This window comes from Hevea brasiliensis, unplaced genomic scaffold (genome assembly GCF_030052815.1).
Source record: "Hevea brasiliensis isolate MT/VB/25A 57/8 unplaced genomic scaffold, ASM3005281v1 Scaf178, whole genome shotgun sequence".
NCBI classification, from domain to species: Eukaryota; Viridiplantae; Streptophyta; class Magnoliopsida; order Malpighiales; family Euphorbiaceae; genus Hevea; species Hevea brasiliensis.
In genome coordinates, this window is record NW_026614671.1 from 101,282 (window position 1) to 119,037 (window position 17,756).

Consider the following 17,756-nt stretch of genomic DNA (forward strand, 5'->3'; position numbering starts at 1 on the left):
TGGTCACTTGATTTCATGGATTTGTCTTTTAGGCCTCCTAATTATCGGGCTAAATGCGCACTACATAGTTAGAAAAACATTGCCATTTTGAATATCTTTTATTTTTTCTCCATTCTAACATGGAACAGTTATTTTATTTATAATTTTTTATTTATAAGTTTAATTAATTTATAAGTAAAATTAAACCCTCTTAATATTATCTTACTAATATTTTTTATGAACCAAAACAAATGAATTATGACCCAAAACAGGTGCTTTGAAATAATTGAGGACTACGCTTATCCAAAGTCAATGTGTTAAAAGGATTCTAATCGCTCAATTAAGAAATAATTTAATTAATTTTTTTCTATTTTTAAATATATGGAATGAAGATTTTGAGGTTTGCCTTTTTTTCCAGCTCCTTACAGCTTTGGTATCACTGGTTTTACCCTTTTTTTCTTATTAATTTTAAATTTATCAATTTTATATTAAAAAATATTTAAAGCATTTATTTATTGATTTTTCATAAAAAAAGATTTTTGATTGGAATAAAAAAATCTCTGCTAACTGCTGTAAATCTCACATGCTATACGCTTCGTTTTCCATAAAAGTTACTGGGCGAAATTACTATTTTGCCCTTCTGATCCGGTTGTCCAAACGACGCCGAATCATTAATTTACCTAATACAGTGCGGCATTAGTTTGACTAGGCATTTTTGTAAATAAAGGCAAAAGGTCATTCCTTTTTGACTAATTGTATCCTCTCTCTTCACAGTATCACACCGTCCATGGTAATTGACAGGCTTCGTCTCGTTTCCATTTTCAGAGCTCTCTCCTAGAGCCTAAGTGAGGGGAAAACAAAGAGGAAGAAGAGAACCCATTTGGATTTTTAGCTACTCATGATGAAGGATTCCAAGAGGAAACTCGTGTTAATCGATGAAGATGAACAACACGGTTTTAGTCTTTTATATGTTTTTGCACACACAAAATTCGTTTTCCGTTACAGCAATATCATATTTGGTTTATTCTGGTATTTGGGTTGTTGTTTTGACAGATGATGGAGTCCAAGTAATGGACAGAAAGGGAGAGAATGTTATTCTAGAAGATGAAGACGAAGAGGATGATGGTACAGAAACGTAAATGAACGTAGACATTTTTATACGTGCTTTGTGATTCTACGTTCATTATAATCGTTCCATTTTGGGTTTAGGAGTTCATCTATGGAGAATTATTTTTATGGGTTTACGAGTGCAGAAATGATACCTCATTGTGTGCGTATGGCTATTAGGGTTTCTATATCTGGTTTTTCTGCTAGCTTGTGACTCTTTCTGTTTGAATGGTTTTTCTGTTTTCATGTTTAGTTTTCGACATTTGAACTCTTTGGTTGAGTGCTTTTCAAGCCTCGTTTGTATGATATTATCTCTTCAGAAAAGATATTTTCTGTTCGGCGAAATGGGTTTAACAGCCGGCGATAATTTGCTGGTACAGCCGTTTTGTCGTATTGTTCGATATTTTGGGGTTGTCTCGTCTACTTCTTCTATGGTATAATATCCCGCGATATATAATGCCGACAATTTAAAGTTTTCTTCCTTTTAGAGTGTCTTTTTGTCTGGTTCTTTGAAGTGTTTCAATATTCTCGTTCTGCAACTTTCTGCCTTCTGCAAAAGTACTTTATTTTTTTTCCCTTTCCTTTGAGGTGGTTTTCCTGCTTGAACTTTTCTTTACGTTGGTATTTTCCATTTACTCTTTGTAGTCTTTGTTTCTTAGTCTAGACTTTCTAGCGTTGCTCTTCTGTTTTGTTTTGAAAATGGTGCGGGTAACCCATTTTCTTCTAGCTTAGGTACACTATCTGTGTGATGGCTTCTTCCTTTTTTGTTAGTTTTTCTTCTTTTTTTTTCCATTTTCTTTTTTTTATTTAATATGATCTTGCATAACCATTTATTATCTGCTTTCTACTTCTAGCATAATATAATTAATCGGCTCTGTAGTTTTTGTGTTGAAAAGTGCTATAGAGTGAAACTCAAAACCACATTCTAAACGTTAGTGTATTCTTGTAGCTTTTCCAAGTGTGCATTTTTTTTAATGGAATTTCAATTTTGCTGATGATAAGTGCTGTTTTATAGTGGTCTAGTTTTTTCGATTTGGTTGTTCTATTATTGTTAATTTCAAGTCTCTATGTGGAAGTCTTTCAAACTAACTATTGGTACTGGCTCATCTTGGACGAATAGAGGATGATTTGGATGAGTTTGAGAATGATGGGTTTATAGTTGATGATGAGGAGGAAGAGGAAGGCGAACAAGGTGGGAAAGACAGACAAAAAAGGAAGAAAAAGAAGAAAGGGTGAATTTATTCTCTAATTCCTAAAATGTACTTTTATAAACGTTTGATATGATTACCCATTTTGAAGTGCCGTGTTTCAATTTCTTTAGGAAACTAGTAAAGGATGTGATTCTTGATGATGATGATTTTGAGTTGCTCCGAGAAAACAAAATCTCTGGAGTAGTACACTCCTATAATGTCGTGAGTGTTTATTCCCCTTGCTTCATCTTTGTTCTTTCCTGGCATGGGGACATCTGAAATTCTTTCTGCCAATATACCATTTTTTGTTTGTCCATTACACTCTAATGATATGCATTTCTATTATCATGAGGGATAATATAGTCAACCAAATTTGCTAATGGTCCCTCTCTATGTCCCTTTTATATAAATTAAAGGAAATTCTTTCTCTTTGTTGTCAAATATTCGCTTCATTGTTTGGATTTTGCAATCAATAATAATAAAAGGACTAGAATTTTTGTCATTTCCCTTTTGACATTATGCTTGATCGAAATTTGTGTCAGGGAAATGAAAAGTTCAAGCGGCTCAAAAAAGCTGAATCTTCTAAGAACACAGCTGATTTTGGGTTTTCTGATGACGATGGTACTTTTATCTCTCACTTCAATTAGTGTTAATGGTGTATGCCTATTATATTTAGAGTTGTGATTCAACTAATGGTCTTTTCAAACAGTGAACATGTTTTAAATGTTATTATTTAAAATTTAATTATTTTGTTTGCTACATTTTATGTTTTAATGTATGTATCTTTTATTTCTAAGTTTGCACCTTCTGTAAGGTTGACACTTTTTATTAGTTAAATTACAATTCACTTGTTTTGAAGCTTCATTATACGATGGTGATAATGCTGAAGAAGAGGAAGCTGTGTCCAGTGATAAAGATGATGAAATGGCAGATTTCATTGTTTTCGATGAATTAGGAGACAAGAAAGGGGTCCCAAGGTACATTATTCTCATTACTGTTCCCTTGAATTAGTATAATAATTGTGAAGGGCTTCTTTTTGTTTCCACTGGTAATTTACAGTTTGATCATTGTTGTGGAATTCCTTATTAGGCAACAAAGGTTGAGAGAAAATAAGCCACAGCAAGTAACATTGGCTTCATCTCTAGAAGAAGCTGGCTGCACGTTTGGCAACACAGATCAAATTCTAAAGCGTCATCTAGTTAAGATTGTCAAACCAGATGACTTTAATGAGTTTGAGCTGGATAATTATACAACTACGAGGGATTACAGTATAATTAAGGAGAATGACGTGCCCGAGAGGATGCAGGTTCAAATTTTCATTGTTAATACTGATGTTCATGGAGTCTTCTACAAATTGTTGGCTATGTCTTACAGTGTGATGTGGATTTAATATTTTCTTATATTGTTAATTTAGATATTTGAAGAAATTTCTGGACCAGCTGGTCCAGCTCCAGTTGATGAAATGAGTAGAGATCAGGAGAGTTCTTGGATACTTAATCAACTTGCTGCAAATATACATATTCTGTTGTGCAAGAAGAAAGCTCAGGAAGAAAGTGTGATGAAGATAGATCTACTTGAGAAGATTAACAAGGAAGATATCATGAGGTTTCTGGAATTGCGTCATCTGGAGAAGTATGACGTAAGTAATATAAGTAAATCAGTATCTGTTATTCACATATTGAATTGAATTTTCTAACAATTGTTTCTATTTTCATTTCTAGATTCCATTTATTGCTATGTATCGAAAGGAAAAGTGCCTTAGTCTGTTGCAAGATCTCGAGGAAGATGACATAGAAAACAAATATGATAATGATGGAATAGAAGGTACCAGACTGAAGTGGCATAAGGTATGTCTGTTTTGACAAAGACAAATGAATAAATAAATAAATAAAGATACATGCAGGTAGATTTTGTTTGCTTGGAGTGGCTGAATCAATTGCTAGAATCTAATATAGAGGAAGGCGGGGATAGAGGGGAATTTACAATAGAAATGAACTATTAGATTGATCAATGAGGAAACAAAATGATAATGACATTTTGAAATTGCTCCAATCTGCAATTATGGCCAAATCTTTTAATTTTTCTTTTAATTATATACAAAACCTGTAAAATTAATATCAATCTAAGTTGCGTCACTTGACATATATTTTATTCATGAAAAATTTCACATAAGCATAATTGAGGGGATGGGGGAAGGGTAAGAGGAAAAAGACTGAAAAATTGATAGTTTTTATTTTATTTTATTTTTATTTGCTAGGTTAACTGAAATATATTACTTACACTTAAGTATATCATATTAAAAGTTTTTTGGAATAAAATATATACCATTTTAGCAATTTGAGAATTTTTGTATGTTTCTTTCCAATTTGTTTTCAGTTGACATTAGTGGGAAAGGTTTTTTATATAATTGAATTGAATATATGTAAGGATTTTTTTTTTTAAACCATTAACCCAGGAAAAAAATGAATGATAAAAGGGAAACAATAATAAAATGAATGATAAGTGGGGAACAACAATATGATAGGATGAATTACTTCCGCCAGTCAATTTGATTCATGATTTGCAGATTCTCTGGGCTGTGAATGAACTGGACAAGAAGTGGTTGCTTCTTCAGAAGCGAAAGAATGCGCTTGAGACGTGTTACAACAAACGTTATGAAGAGGAAAGTTGCACTGCTAGTGATGTGGTGAAGTTTCGTTGGCTTGAGCAGCAATTTGATACAATAATGAAGTCTCTAAAGCTGGCTGAGACAGAGACAGATATTAATGATTTGGACATGAAGTTTATGTTGCATTTTCCTCCACCTGAAGAGGGCGTCGTAAGCAAATTCAAGTTGCCAAAAAGGAGATCAGAATACAGTAACTGTAGCAAGGCTGGACTATGGAAGCTTGCAAGGAAGTTTGGATGCAGTTCTGAGCAATTTGGATTGCATCTTACACTAGAAAAAGTGGTAAATTTTGCTTTTTCAATTTTTTTCCCAAACTAGTCCCACATCACTTCAGATTCAGAGAGTGAAAGTCCTAAGTTGAAGGGATAAACCACTGATTATGCTTAATCTTTTAAACAGAGACTAAAAGTAACTAAGAAGAGCCGCCTTTCTTACAGACTCCCATCAAATTAAGACAGCTTATGGTTTATATCTGATTTTATTTTTTATATTTGGTTCAATTGGTAGAGTTTCTGACTGTAGGGAATGGAATTTTGGGAAGATCCTGTTGAATCTCCAGACGTAATGGCTTCAGATTTTACATGTCCAATGTTTGAAACTCCTGAAGCAGTGCTTAACGGTGCTAGGTTCATGGTATGCTGTTAAGTTTGTGTAGATTCTGCTTGACATTCAGGCCTATTTATTGGCTTGTCTAGTTGTTGTTTGCTTATCTTTTTGTTTTGCTTAAGGCTGCAATGGAGATAAGCTGTGAGCCATGTGTCAGGAAACATGTTCGTAGAATTTTTATGGATAAAGCTGTAGTATCCACCTGCCCAACCCAAGAAGGAGACAAGACAATAGATTCTTTTCATCTATTTTATGGGGTTAAGTGGCTGAGAGACAAGCCACTTGACCAATTTCAAGAAGCACAGTGGCTTCTTATTCTTAAAGCAGAAGAGGAGAAGCTCCTTCAAGTTACCATAAACTTACCAGAAAATGTTATGAATAAGTTGGTCACCGACTCTCAAGAAATTTATCTTACTGGCAGTAGTCATGGGTCTGCTCGACTATGGGATGAGCAACGCAAGTTAATAATTCAGGAAGCATTTTTAAAGGTTCTTCTTCCTTCATTGGAGAAAGAAGCTCGAGCCTTGTTGATCACCAGAGCAAAGAGTTGGCTGCTTATGGAATATGGAAAGCAATTGTGGAACAGAGTGTCGATTGCACCATATCAGCAGAAGGAATACGCTGCTGGACAGGAGGAAGGTATTGCACCAAGAGTCGTGGCTTGCTGCTGGGGTCCTGGAAAGCCACCGATTACATTTGTAATGTTGAATTCATCTGGACAATTGCTTGATGTGTTGGAAACCAGATCCCTTAGCCTGCGGTCACAGGATGTTATTGACCAGCAACGGAAGAAATATGACCAGCAACGTGTCTTCAAGTTCATATTAAATCATAGGCCAAACGTTATAGTCCTTGGTGCTGCTAATGTGTGTTGCACATGGTTGAAGGATGATATCGAGGAGGTATACACTCCTAAATTTCATGCAGTGGTGTACGTATGAGTTACTTAGCTAGGATTTATACATGATCTTCTATTAGTGTGTATTGCATCATAGTTTATGTGCATATTTCCTTGAATGGCATGAAAATTTTTGCTTGAAGTAGAGATTAGAAAATTTTCCAATGTTCTTGTGGTATTTATGGGAAAAACTATTGTAAACTGACTCCTTGCTCATTTGATTATAGTTATTGTAGATTTAGAGATCAAGGAATGTACTTCTCTTTGGACTTTAATTTTTCCACATAAATATTGAAACTTCCTTTCTTTTATTGTTTGATAGCAGTTATTCTTTTTGATAAGTTAGGCTGGGTGGTTAGATGAAGCCCTAATTGTCCAGAAGTTTTATGATAATTCTTGAGTGAGTTCAGTGGGATAACTCTGACATGCTTCTTACTTGAATGTTTTCCACTATTTATGTTGATTAATCCATACTTTTGTTTTTGTACAATCTTCATCTTTATTTCATTCTTTCTTATGCAATTTTTTTGGGTTAGGAAGCAGTTGTCCAATTTCAAATATTTTGTCTAAATTTGCCGATGTTTGAAGTGATTGTTACTTTGATTGTTTAGGAGAGTCTTTTCTGTTAGCATGAAAATTATGATGACAAAATAGAAAGCAACTGGTTGATAAGCATTCAAAAACTCTCTATATTATGGTTATTGGACTTGTTAATGTTCTTAGCATTTTTTTATGACTCGCATTCAAATAATTGTCATAATAATAAATCATTTAAGACTTAATACTTGAAGCTCTCTTTACACTATATTTGGGAAATTTTTTTTGAGGGGAAAGAAAATAAAGAGAGGGAAATAAGGAGGGAAAATAAAAGTAAATGAAAAATTATTTTCCTTCCCTTGTTTGATGTTAGAAAGGAAAATAAAAGGGAAAAGTAGCTTTTTAATAGTAAAATATCTATTTTATCCTTTTTATATGTAAATAAAATAAATTATTATAAGGATAAAAATGTTTTCATTTATTTACTATTCACTTTCTCTCCAATTTGGAGAGAAAGTTACTCATGGAATCCACATGGCAGTTGCCTAACTTATTTTCCTCTCCTCCTTATTATCCACCTATCCACCAATTCAAACAGGGTGTTAAATTGGACTAAAAGATAGCTTAAAGCGAAATATATCTGAGCTTCTGCCTATAATTTCTGAGGCACTATGGAAATTTTCAGAATTTATTCCATAAAGTACAACATATGCCCCGCTTTGATTAATTCTTAAAACTGTTTCCATAAAGTATTCTTTCCAGCAGTTAAAATCGGTATAAATCACTGTTTGGATGCTCTGCAGTATTTTCCAGCTATGGCATTGGTGTGTTTTGTTTATCTGAGGAGAAACTTGAAATATGACTTCTTTGTTTTGTGATCAGATTATACTTCAGGTGGAAGAAAACACTACAGATATTGGCCAAATGATAGATAAAATCAACATTGTTTACGGAGATGAATCATTTGCTCAGCTTTATGAAAATTCAAAGATTTCATCATCCCAACTGCCTGGACAACAAGGTAATTACGTAGGTATCTTTGGTGTTTTCTTCAGTTTAATATTATTAGCTACTCTTATGCCTCCTATAATTTATAGGCATTGTTAGACGAGCTGTGGCTCTAGGGCGTTACCTCCAAAATCCGTTGGCTATGATTGCAACACTGTGTGGACCTCAGAAAGATATTGTTTCTTGGAAGCTTAACTCCTTGGAGCATTTTCTGACTCCTGTTGAGAAGTATGACATGATTGAAATGGTATTGGTGGATGTTACCAATCAGGTAGGCATGGATGTAACTTTTACAATGAGCCACGACTGGCTTTTAGCTCCCCTCCAATTTGTCTCTGGGCTTGGTCCTCAAACAGCAGCCTTTCTACATAGGGACTTAATTGGGGGTAAAATGGTTAACAATCGATATGATTTGGCAGACTGTGGATTGACATCAAAGAAGATTTTCTATAATGCAGTAGGCTTTTTGCGTGTCCGTGGTAATCAGCTGCTTTCTGCTACCAATGAATTTGGTCTATTGGATGATACAAGAATTCACCCTGAGTCATATGGTCTTGCTGAAAGTTTGTCTAAGGCTGTCCATAATGATGTTGCTCAAACACAGCCCCTAACATACATTAAGAACAATCCACAGCTGTTGAATGACTTTGATATTGATGATTATGCTGATAATTATGCAATAGAACAGGGAGAAAACAAAAGAGAAACTCTTCATGATATAAAAAATGAACTGCTGCATGGATTTCTCGATCCTCGTAAGCCTTATGAAAAACCAACTAAGGATGAGCTATTCTTTTTGATATCAGGCAAAAATGAGGATGCATTCGCTGAAGGAAGAATTATTCAGGTTACTGTTCGCCGAGTTCTATCACAACGAGCATTTTGTGCTCTTGACTTTGGATTGACTGGAGTAATAATGAAGGATGATTTTTTGGATGGGACTGATGATTTTTCTTTGACAGACAAGTTACATGAAGGTGATGTCGTTACTTGCAAGATTAAACAACTTGAAAAGAGTAGATTCCAAGTGCTTCTAACTTGTAAAGAAAGTGAGCTGAAGAGTTGCAGATATCAAACTTTTCGTGAGATTGATCCTTACTATCATGAAGGCAAGAACAAATTGTTAAGACAGCAAGGTGAAGCCTGCAAGAATGACCTTGCAAAGAAACAGTCCAAGCAGAGGACTATTAATCATCCACGCTTTAAAAATATCACTGGGGACGAGGCAATGGAGGTATGTTAGTTCGAAGTGTCATGTTTTATTGTCGTGATATTGTCACTTTGCAATTTAAATTAATTTTGCATGTTACTGATGAGGGATGCATTCATCTACTTTGCTTAGTTCCTTTCTGACAAGGAGATTGGTGAATATGTTTTTCATCCAAGTCCAAGAGGCGTCTATTATTTGGTACTAACTCTGAAAGTCTATGATGGAGTTTATGCTCACAAAGACATCATTGAAGGTCAGAAGGACCATAGAGATATCAAAAGCTTGCTCCATATTGGGAAAAAATTGAAGATAGGAGATAGCATTTTTGGGGATTTAGATGAGGTCAGTGCTTTCACGTCAGCTATCTTGAAAGGCTATTATGTGCAGTCTCATGTGCTTTTCTTTACCATTATATCCCTGTGATTATATTGATGAGTTCCTAATTCTGATGTATCAAATTTTTGTCTGCACTGAGTGAGCAAATCAGGCATGCAGCGGATTTTCCTTGCAAAATATAATTGAGAACTTGTCATTTTCAACTTTCAAGACTTGAAGAATAAATGAATTTATAAGATAATTTGCTATCTTTGGGTGTAATGAATTGCAATTTTGTTGGAGTCTTACATGCAATGTGGTATATATACAAAATTAGATGAATTAAGGAAGTATATATTTCTGGTATTCAGGATGATTCACAATGTAGTTTAACCTGTCTGAATATTTGCTGTAGTTACTGAATTAACCTTTCTTCTTTAGCTGTTTTCTTAACATGTATTTGTCTGATTGAATTTTTTAAGCATGTTGATTCCTGACAGGAATAAAACCATTTCCCTCATTTTCATAAGCAGGTTATGGATCAATATGTTAATCCATTGGTAACTCACCTTACGACAATGATAAACTTCAAAAAATTTATGAGGGCTTCAGAGGCAGAGGTTGATGAGCTCTTAAGAGCTGAGAAGTCAGAACATCCAATGAGGATAGTTTACTGTTTTGGTATTTCTTATAAGCATCCTGGCAATTTCATCTTGTCCTACATAAGAACAAACCTACGTCATGAATATATTGGTGTGCATCCTGAGGGATTCAAATTTAGGAGGCAGATTTTTGGGAAGATTGAACAGGTTGTGGCATATTTCCAACGACACATTGATGATTTACTGCATGGCCCAACACTAACAGGAAATTCCTCATCTGGTTATTCCACTGGAGCATCCATGGGCAGTGGTAATGAAGGTTGGCAAGGCCAGTTAAATTCAACCAGAGATGAACCTTCAACCACTGGCTCCAGAGGTAAAATTAGACTCTTTTTCTATTATAACTGTTTTGTTGTGGTACGTTAACAATTAGCATATCCCATTAGGTAGGCATGAAATGCTGAAATTTCAGTGTTCTCTTTTCTTTTCTTTTCCATTCTTTTAAAGAGTAGCAATGAATATCACTCTATTCCTGGCTATGTATACATGGGAACAATTTCTTGTGGTTCAATGTATCAACTAATTTTGCTATGTTTCTTCTCTATCATTAACAGGCAGAAAATATTATAGTAGAGATGGAGATGAAAGAAATAGCCGTCCAGGTGGATTGCCTCTGCCAAATGGTGGCCGTGGCCATGGACGTGGGGCTGGACGAGGACGAGGACGAGGACGAGGACGAGGACGTGGACGTGGACCAGGACGTGTCTCTAGTGATAATGAGCCATCTGACAGCAGCAACCGAAATGGAGATAGCTGGAATGGGAATGGCCTTGGGGGCAGAAGCTGGCAGGGGCAGGTGCATGGCAACAGTTGGAATGGAAGTGATTTTGGATGTAACTGGAGCACAAATCCTAAGGATAAAGGTGTGGATGGTGATGGAAAGAGAATGTTTTCTGAGGGTAATGGAAGTGGTGGAAGTTGGGGTGCCAACCCTTCTGGTGGAAACAGTTGGAATCTGTCTGGGAAAGCTGGGAATGATGATGGAGCCAACCTAGGCAGGAATGGTACTGATTCACAGGGTATTCTCGGAAGTGGTGCTGCAAGCGGCAATGACTGGTTGGTTGGAAGCAGTAACTTTGGTGGGAATGGTGGGTGGGGAAATAAGAACAGCTCTGGTGGTAGTGGAGGTGGTTTTAACAATGATACAGAGGCTGGGACTACTGGATGGGGTTCTAAATCTGGGAAGAGCTCCTCTTTCACAGGTGGTGGGAGTGGATGGTCCTGAAGTGCCAGTAGTGATCTGGCCAATTCCTCCTAACTTAGATTGTCTATTCCAAGCTTATACCAAGGCATATAGAACAACTGCAACTCCTTTTGTTTTGTTTTGGATTTTTTTTTTTAATCTTTTTGCTGTAATTGTTGAAATGCATGGCTAACAAGTAAAAACAGAAGAAAAACAGCCTGACCTCCCTTTATGGAAAGTCAATTAGAGACATCTTTATGCGACTTTTTGATCTTTGATAGGAAAGGATTCATATTTGATGATAAATACTCTCTTTTTTCCATTGTCAAATTGTCAGTATTTTAGAGGTTGCTGATATTTGTCTGTTAAGTTGTGGGTGTAACCATTCCAATGATTTTTGTTGCTCTAGAACTTCTATTTGTGCATACAAATTTTACCTGAACTCTAAAAATTTTATGTCAAATATAAATTTGGCCAACACCTGCAGAATTCCACTTGTTTATGGCCACCTTCTCCAAGTGAGTTGATCCCTGCTTATGTTGCTGCTCTTTTGTTTTCAGTAAGCCTCTCTGAGGCCAGGATTGCCTTGTGGAATGAGTATGAGCAAGCACGGATGCTCTATATTCTTGGAACTGTAGATAATTTTATCTTATTTTATAAGCCTATGAGGAGTTTAACCATTAAATATAAATGGATTGACTTGGGGGGAGTTTAACCATTATTACAGTCACGACCGAACCTATGTGCCGGACCGGCATTAGGACTTGGGCCAGTTTAAAGCTCCCAAGACCAGTAGTAAGCCTAACTATTTCTCAACCCAACTCTAAGGCCCATTTGGGCCCAATTTCAAGAATTCAACCAGACAGAGTCCGGCCATAAAATGGACTATTCAACGGGGGGTTTTGACTCGCCCAACCTGTAAACACAATATATAATAAATTGGGGAGCTCAGCTCACCCTCCACATAATCAAAATGTCATAAATCAAATGGGAGCTCAGCTCCCTCATCCAATCCCATCATGCATATGGTTAATAATTTTACAGGTCCAATATAACTTTTATAATATAGGCCTAAAATAAAAATAAGTTATTCTAACACATGCGGAGTCTAAAATTTAACTCAATTGTACAAAGTATATTAAATACTATCAATGGACCTGCGGAGAAAAAGAGCAGGTTAGCCACAAAAAATAATCCTCCTTAGCCTGGAAAAATAGATGAACAGAAGTGAGCGTTTGACTCAGAGAGTAAAATACCAATTTTAATCATAATCTCTATAACTATCTAAAGCTAATGCACCCTGTGGAGTGAAATGCAATATCCTCATAATTTTCATATCATAACAGCAAAAAGGCAATTTGGAGCACTCACACACCCAACACTGTCAAGCAATACATATATGGGAGTTGATCCCCTATACAGCCCTCTTAATCCAACCTCTGGCAGCGAGTGTCTCTCAAGCCGGATTTTCGCTTAATAAACCAAATGCGGGGTCTCAGCGAGTGTCTCTCAAGTCGTGTCTACCCGTCCTGATGTCCAATACCATACCACACGCACGCCACGCACACACACTGCTCCAAATTACCACAAATAACATCCATGACACTTCAACAATTATGAATGCAATATAAAACGTGCATAGTATTTAACTACATAGATACATATTTATAAGTGATGCATAGGCATACTTGAACATATAATAATATCGAAATTACAATTAAAATTAATATTTTACTCACAAACTTAAATTATGATCACTGGGGCGGCTGGACGGAGGAGAAAGACTGTCCCGGCTCACCTGATAATTTTATTATAATTATTTAATACATTTGACTCAATACAAACTAAGAAAAGATCAAAGATGTTCAAAGTCGTGCCGAAAATCCGGCAGAGTCTCCCCTATACCTAGGACCTATCCAACCCGCAAAATGGCTCAAAATGCACTTCTATATCCACAAATCGCACATTCACAACTCAATCACATCACATAGCCCCTCTTGAGCCCATCCAAACAGTCAACAATCACAATGTGAAAAATTACAGTTTAGTCCTTATAATTAACCCTTTTTGCAAAAACTATCCAAATGAACTCTAAAAATTCTAACACTTTGCCCCGTGGTCCTTAGCATTATTACTAAGCTAATGCAAAAAAAATTATAATTTTCTAAGCTACCACAAATATTTTATAGATTTTTAATCAAATTCAAGCGCTAGATAATTAAGAAAAAGTAAGGTTCGGGTTTACCTATGCCAATTCCGACCCCGGGAACGCGCTCGTGACGTTTGACAACGGTGGAGTAGCCAAAATCTCGACCCAATTCCTAGACTTTTTCGGTAGCCTGTCTGCCGGGCCCGAAATTTACAGACCCAGGCAACCGTTGAATTTTCACCAATTGAAGTTTCCTACACGAAGCCCACAACACTGGAGTTAGTACATAATTTTTACAAAATTTTCTAAACTCATTTAGTCCTCAGAAAAACACTACGAAATTTCGCATGATCCATCAAAAAACGGTGTCGGAAAATTTTGAAATTGGTATTGTCATGAAGCTCTCGACGAGTAGAGCACTCCTATACTCTTGATTTTCTCTTGGGGTTCATAGTTTGCGAGAAATTTAACCTAAAAATCGAAATGGGCTAAAATTTTTCGGACAAAAATTAGGTAAACCGCTCGATGGATTTTGGTGTTCTTGGTGTCTATAAAAAGCTCTCGAAGTGTAAATGGGTTTTGACACAAGACTGGTCTGATTGGTGGCCATATCGGTCGGAATTGGCCCGGAAAGACGAAACGACGCGTGCACGCAGGGAGGACTTCCCGCGACTTTTCCAACCGCCTGAAGCATCGGCCGGCGACGGGGAGGTGGCCTAGAGGTGCGCCGGCGTGTGGGGCGGTGGCTGGCTTGCGAAGGGTGGAGGGAGGAGAGAGAAAAAGGGAAGAGAAGTGGGGGGGTGTCGGGGTGCGGGGGGAAGAAAAAGTGAAGGGAAAGAGGGTCGGCCGGTTCGATTCGGCTAGTCCAATTCAGAATACAAAATTTTAAATTTTTACTCTATCTTGGGACCAAAAATGAGGCCCAAAAATTTAGAAAAAAATTTCTAGAAAACTCAGAAAAATTCGTAGAGTCCAAATATAATTTTAGTTTTGCCACGTGATCCTTAAATTAATTTTTAAAAATCATCAAAATTTTATATTTTTGAAAAATCGAACCCGATTTCTAAAATCCAAAAAATTTCAAATAATTTTCTAAAATTTAAATAAAATAAAATATCAATATTTACCCACAAAATAATAAATTTAAAAATTAAGGGTGTTATAATTACTGAATAATATACGAAATCGTTTAGTGTTATATATTTTAATCAATATTTTACATAAAAATGTTTAATTAATAACTTATATTCTAAAAATTTAAAAATTTTATAAGATATTTAAATTCTATTTGTTTATATATAATATAAGAAAATATAAATTTTATTGTAAAAAATATATATTATATTTAATTAATTATTTATATAAATTAGTTCAAATAATAGATACTTAACGTGCAAAACTTAAAACCTCCATGAATATTATTTCTCAAATATTTTATCCTCTTCATGATTCCATAACGAAATCAAGCACCCTTTATCTTTAAGTACTCTTTTTTTTTATAATTTTTTTCTATTTTAATTTATAACTTAAATGTGATGATTTATATAATTATTTAATTTATTTTTCTTTTAAAATAAAATAAAATAAAATATTTTTATTAAATTATCTTGACTTATATTGAATAAAAATTAAAATCAAAATCAAAACCGTTATTAAACATGCCCATAACCAAATCAGATCCATAGGAATCCGCCCTACTTGATCTGTTCATATTCAACAATTTTGAATCAGACCGAAACCGGGTCATGACATCCTTATTCCTTTGTTCGTGTGGTGAGTCAGTAAACGGAGCATTTTTGTAGTAAATCGGACATTCAATCCAAGCCCATGGGAGCCCGATACGCAGCCGAAATTGCGAAATGTCAGTCTTGTAATTTCAACTGGCCCGGACGATAAATTGCATCTCTGCTAATGGAAATAGAATCCTTAGGCTCTGGGGTTTTAGGGTTTTTCTGTGTTCGGACTGATACTTTCTCTATCTATTCTTATTTCCTACTCAAGAACAAACCATGACTGCTGAGATCCAGGAAGAGCTCGCTGCTCAGCTCGAAGCTCAAAAGATTCTCGAGGTAAGCACTTCATTCCCCACCTTCCCCACCGCCCCCCGCCCCCCCGGCCGGCCTCTTTCTCTCTCTCTCTTTGTATGTGTATGTGTTTGTGTACATCTTTTGATTAATTTCTAGTGGGATCTCAAGTTATTTTTATTCATTTTTTATACCAGGATAGTGATTGATCTCTGGATCATTTCTTGTTCTTCTGTTTTTGTTAGATCTAATATGATACTGTTACTTGTTCCTTATTTTGGTTGCCCCGATGTTAGTCTGGGATTAGTGTTAAAGTGTATTTTAAAACTTCAAAATTTTCATTTCTTCATTCTCCAAATGGAACAATTTCCATGTTTTTATTCTATTGTTGACGTGTTTTGCTTCAAACATTAAGTTGATATTGGAAGTTTCGGTTTTGAGTTTACAGATGATAAATGAATGAGTTGTCTTCTTACATGGCTTTTATTTGTTAAATTGTATGTGAATAGGGCCTCTATATGTCACAAAATTCCTCTGGAATTGTCATAGTTATGATAGAAAACTTAAATGGTGATAATATGTGAAAGTTCTCTGCTTGTACACTTAAAGTGATTTACTTCTTGTGATGTCTTTTGATCTTTCAAATTCTAATTGTGGGCATTTAGCTTCATGTAGTTGCACACTGTGTTCTTAGTCTTAAATATTTTCTTCCTTTGATTGGTTGAAGTCACCAAGTTGAAAAACTATTTTCTATTTTCAATTATCTTGTGAAGTCTGTATATGGAATCTTCTTTAGCTGATAATCACCCTTCTTGTCGTTTACTTAGAGAACTGTGGTGATTGTAGTAGTATTGCTCAAATCTGTTTTGTATCAGTTATTTCGGTACTGTGCATAACAGGGGCAACAATGCTGATAGCTGTCAAATTCTCATGATATAGAACACTGTTATACTGCTTCATTCTACCATACTGTTCTTTCATCTATGGGCTACTAATAGCAATCTTTACATTGTTATTTCATCAAGTCTGATAAGCCTGTGGTTGAGGATGTGGTCGAGGATGAAGATGATGATGAGGATGACGATGATGATGACGATGACAAGGATGAAGATGAAGCTGAGGGTAAAAGACAATGGAATTGATTCTCTATTTGCCCTTTTCAAATATATAAAGTTAGCCTAAAGGCATCGATGTCTTATTTGTTATGCTATTTATTTATGCCTACAATTTTTCTCCCTTCTCTTTTATTCATAGGACAACAAGATGGAGATACAAGTGGTAGGTCAAAGCAAAGCAGGAGTGAAAAGAAGAGTAGAAAAGCAATGTTGAAGCTTGGAATGAAACCTATACCTGGTGTTAGTCGTGTTACTGTTAAAAAGAGCAAGAATGTGTGTTCTTCCTACCTCATTTGATTAATCAGTTGTCTTTGCTTTTTTCTGCTTCTTTTATATATTTTTGTATTGTTTGCTACTAACACAGAATTGGTTGCCACTAAAATCAGATTTTGTTTGTTATATCAAAACCGGATGTTTTTAAAAGCCCAACATCAGACACGTATGTTATCTTTGGGGAGGCCAAGATTGAAGACTTGAGCTCACAACTACAGACTCAGGCTGCAGAGCAGTTTAAGGCTCCTGATCTCAGCCACGTGATTTCCAAGCCTGAGACTTCAACCATGGCTCAGGATGACGAAGAGGTAGATGAAACTGGAGTTGAGCCAAAGGATATTGAATTGGTGATGACACAAGCAGGAGTCTCCAGGTCCAAGGCCGTTAAGGCTTTGAAGGCAGCCGATGGAGACATAGTTTCTGCTATTATGGAGCTTACCAACTGATAGGAGCCTTGCTTAAATTGTTATGTGATTAAGTGGCATTTTTATTATGGTTCACCGTATGTGTGATTTGAAGTCGGGATTTTTTTCTTTTTGCCCCCCAAAATTTGTTATTTTCATATGGATTTGCCTCAGTTCTGTTGTATTACTAAACGAATATGAAATGCATCTTTTGGTGATTAATTGGAGTTTTCATTTCTTTAGTCATGTTCAATTCACAACTCTGTTTGACCGTTCCTTTAGAGCCTAATGCAAAGAATTTTGTCAAAAGAAGTAATTTGAGCTGACCTTAAGGTTCAAAGATTCATGAGGTTGAAACAAATTAAGGTGCTCACCTAACTAGAAATTATTACCAAGTTTGATTATAAAAAGAAAATTGTCATCCAAGT

The 17,756-nt window shown here is 35.7% G+C and overlaps 2 protein-coding genes across 3 annotated transcripts; both read left to right on the forward strand.

Annotated features, from left to right (window-relative positions):
* Nucleotides 1–792: 792 nt before the first annotated feature.
* On the forward strand, nucleotides 793–11,669 carry LOC131176595 (transcription elongation factor SPT6-like). 2 transcript variants are annotated; one of them, XM_058141654.1, is made up of 17 exons: nucleotides 793–932; nucleotides 1,033–1,104; nucleotides 2,207–2,318; nucleotides 2,408–2,498; nucleotides 2,819–2,897; nucleotides 3,136–3,253; nucleotides 3,366–3,582; nucleotides 3,691–3,915; nucleotides 3,998–4,123; nucleotides 4,843–5,226; nucleotides 5,467–5,577; nucleotides 5,673–6,452; nucleotides 7,868–8,006; nucleotides 8,083–9,227; nucleotides 9,336–9,545; nucleotides 10,052–10,496; nucleotides 10,735–11,669. In XM_058141654.1, exons 1-17 carry the CDS (start codon nucleotides 878–880, stop codon nucleotides 11,403–11,405), a joined length of 4,980 nt encoding a protein of 1,659 aa, XP_057997637.1. In that variant the 5' UTR covers nucleotides 793–877; the 3' UTR covers nucleotides 11,406–11,669. The 2 variants fall into 2 exon arrangements, with proteins under 2 accessions (XP_057997637.1, XP_057997638.1); XM_058141655.1 differs by having other exon boundaries at nucleotides 826–932; nucleotides 1,033–1,114.
* A 3,744-nt stretch (nucleotides 11,670–15,413) lies between these two features.
* On the forward strand, nucleotides 15,414–17,570 carry LOC110667219 (nascent polypeptide-associated complex subunit alpha-like protein 1). The gene is made up of 4 exons (XM_021828024.2): nucleotides 15,414–15,581; nucleotides 16,562–16,658; nucleotides 16,791–16,924; nucleotides 17,038–17,570. The coding sequence occupies exons 1-4, from the start codon at nucleotides 15,522–15,524 to the stop codon at nucleotides 17,368–17,370; spliced, it is 624 nt and encodes a 207-aa protein (XP_021683716.1). The 5' UTR covers nucleotides 15,414–15,521; the 3' UTR covers nucleotides 17,371–17,570.
* The last annotated feature ends 186 nt before the right edge of the window (nucleotides 17,571–17,756 follow it).

What these genes read in the sequence shown, in the direction of transcription:
- LOC131176595 (XM_058141654.1), top strand. Translation starts at nt 878, where the DNA reads ATGATGAAGGATTCCAAGAGGAAACTCGTGTTAATCGATGAAGATGAA. An exon ending in CGATGAAGATGAACAACACG is followed by an intron (nt 933 to 1,032) that starts GTTTTAGTCTTT and finishes TTGTTTTGACAG; the next exon opens with ATGATGGAGTCCAAGTAATG. An exon ending in AGGAAGAAAAAGAAGAAAGG is followed by an intron (nt 2,319 to 2,407) that starts GTGAATTTATTC and finishes CAATTTCTTTAG; the next exon opens with GAAACTAGTAAAGGATGTGA.
- LOC110667219 (XM_021828024.2), top strand. Translation starts at nt 15,522, where the DNA reads ATGACTGCTGAGATCCAGGAAGAGCTCGCTGCTCAGCTCGAAGCTCAA. An exon ending in AAGCTCAAAAGATTCTCGAG is followed by an intron (nt 15,582 to 16,561) that starts GTAAGCACTTCA and finishes TATTTCATCAAG; the next exon opens with TCTGATAAGCCTGTGGTTGA. An exon ending in CTGTTAAAAAGAGCAAGAAT is followed by an intron (nt 16,925 to 17,037) that starts GTGTGTTCTTCC and finishes CACTAAAATCAG; the next exon opens with ATTTTGTTTGTTATATCAAA.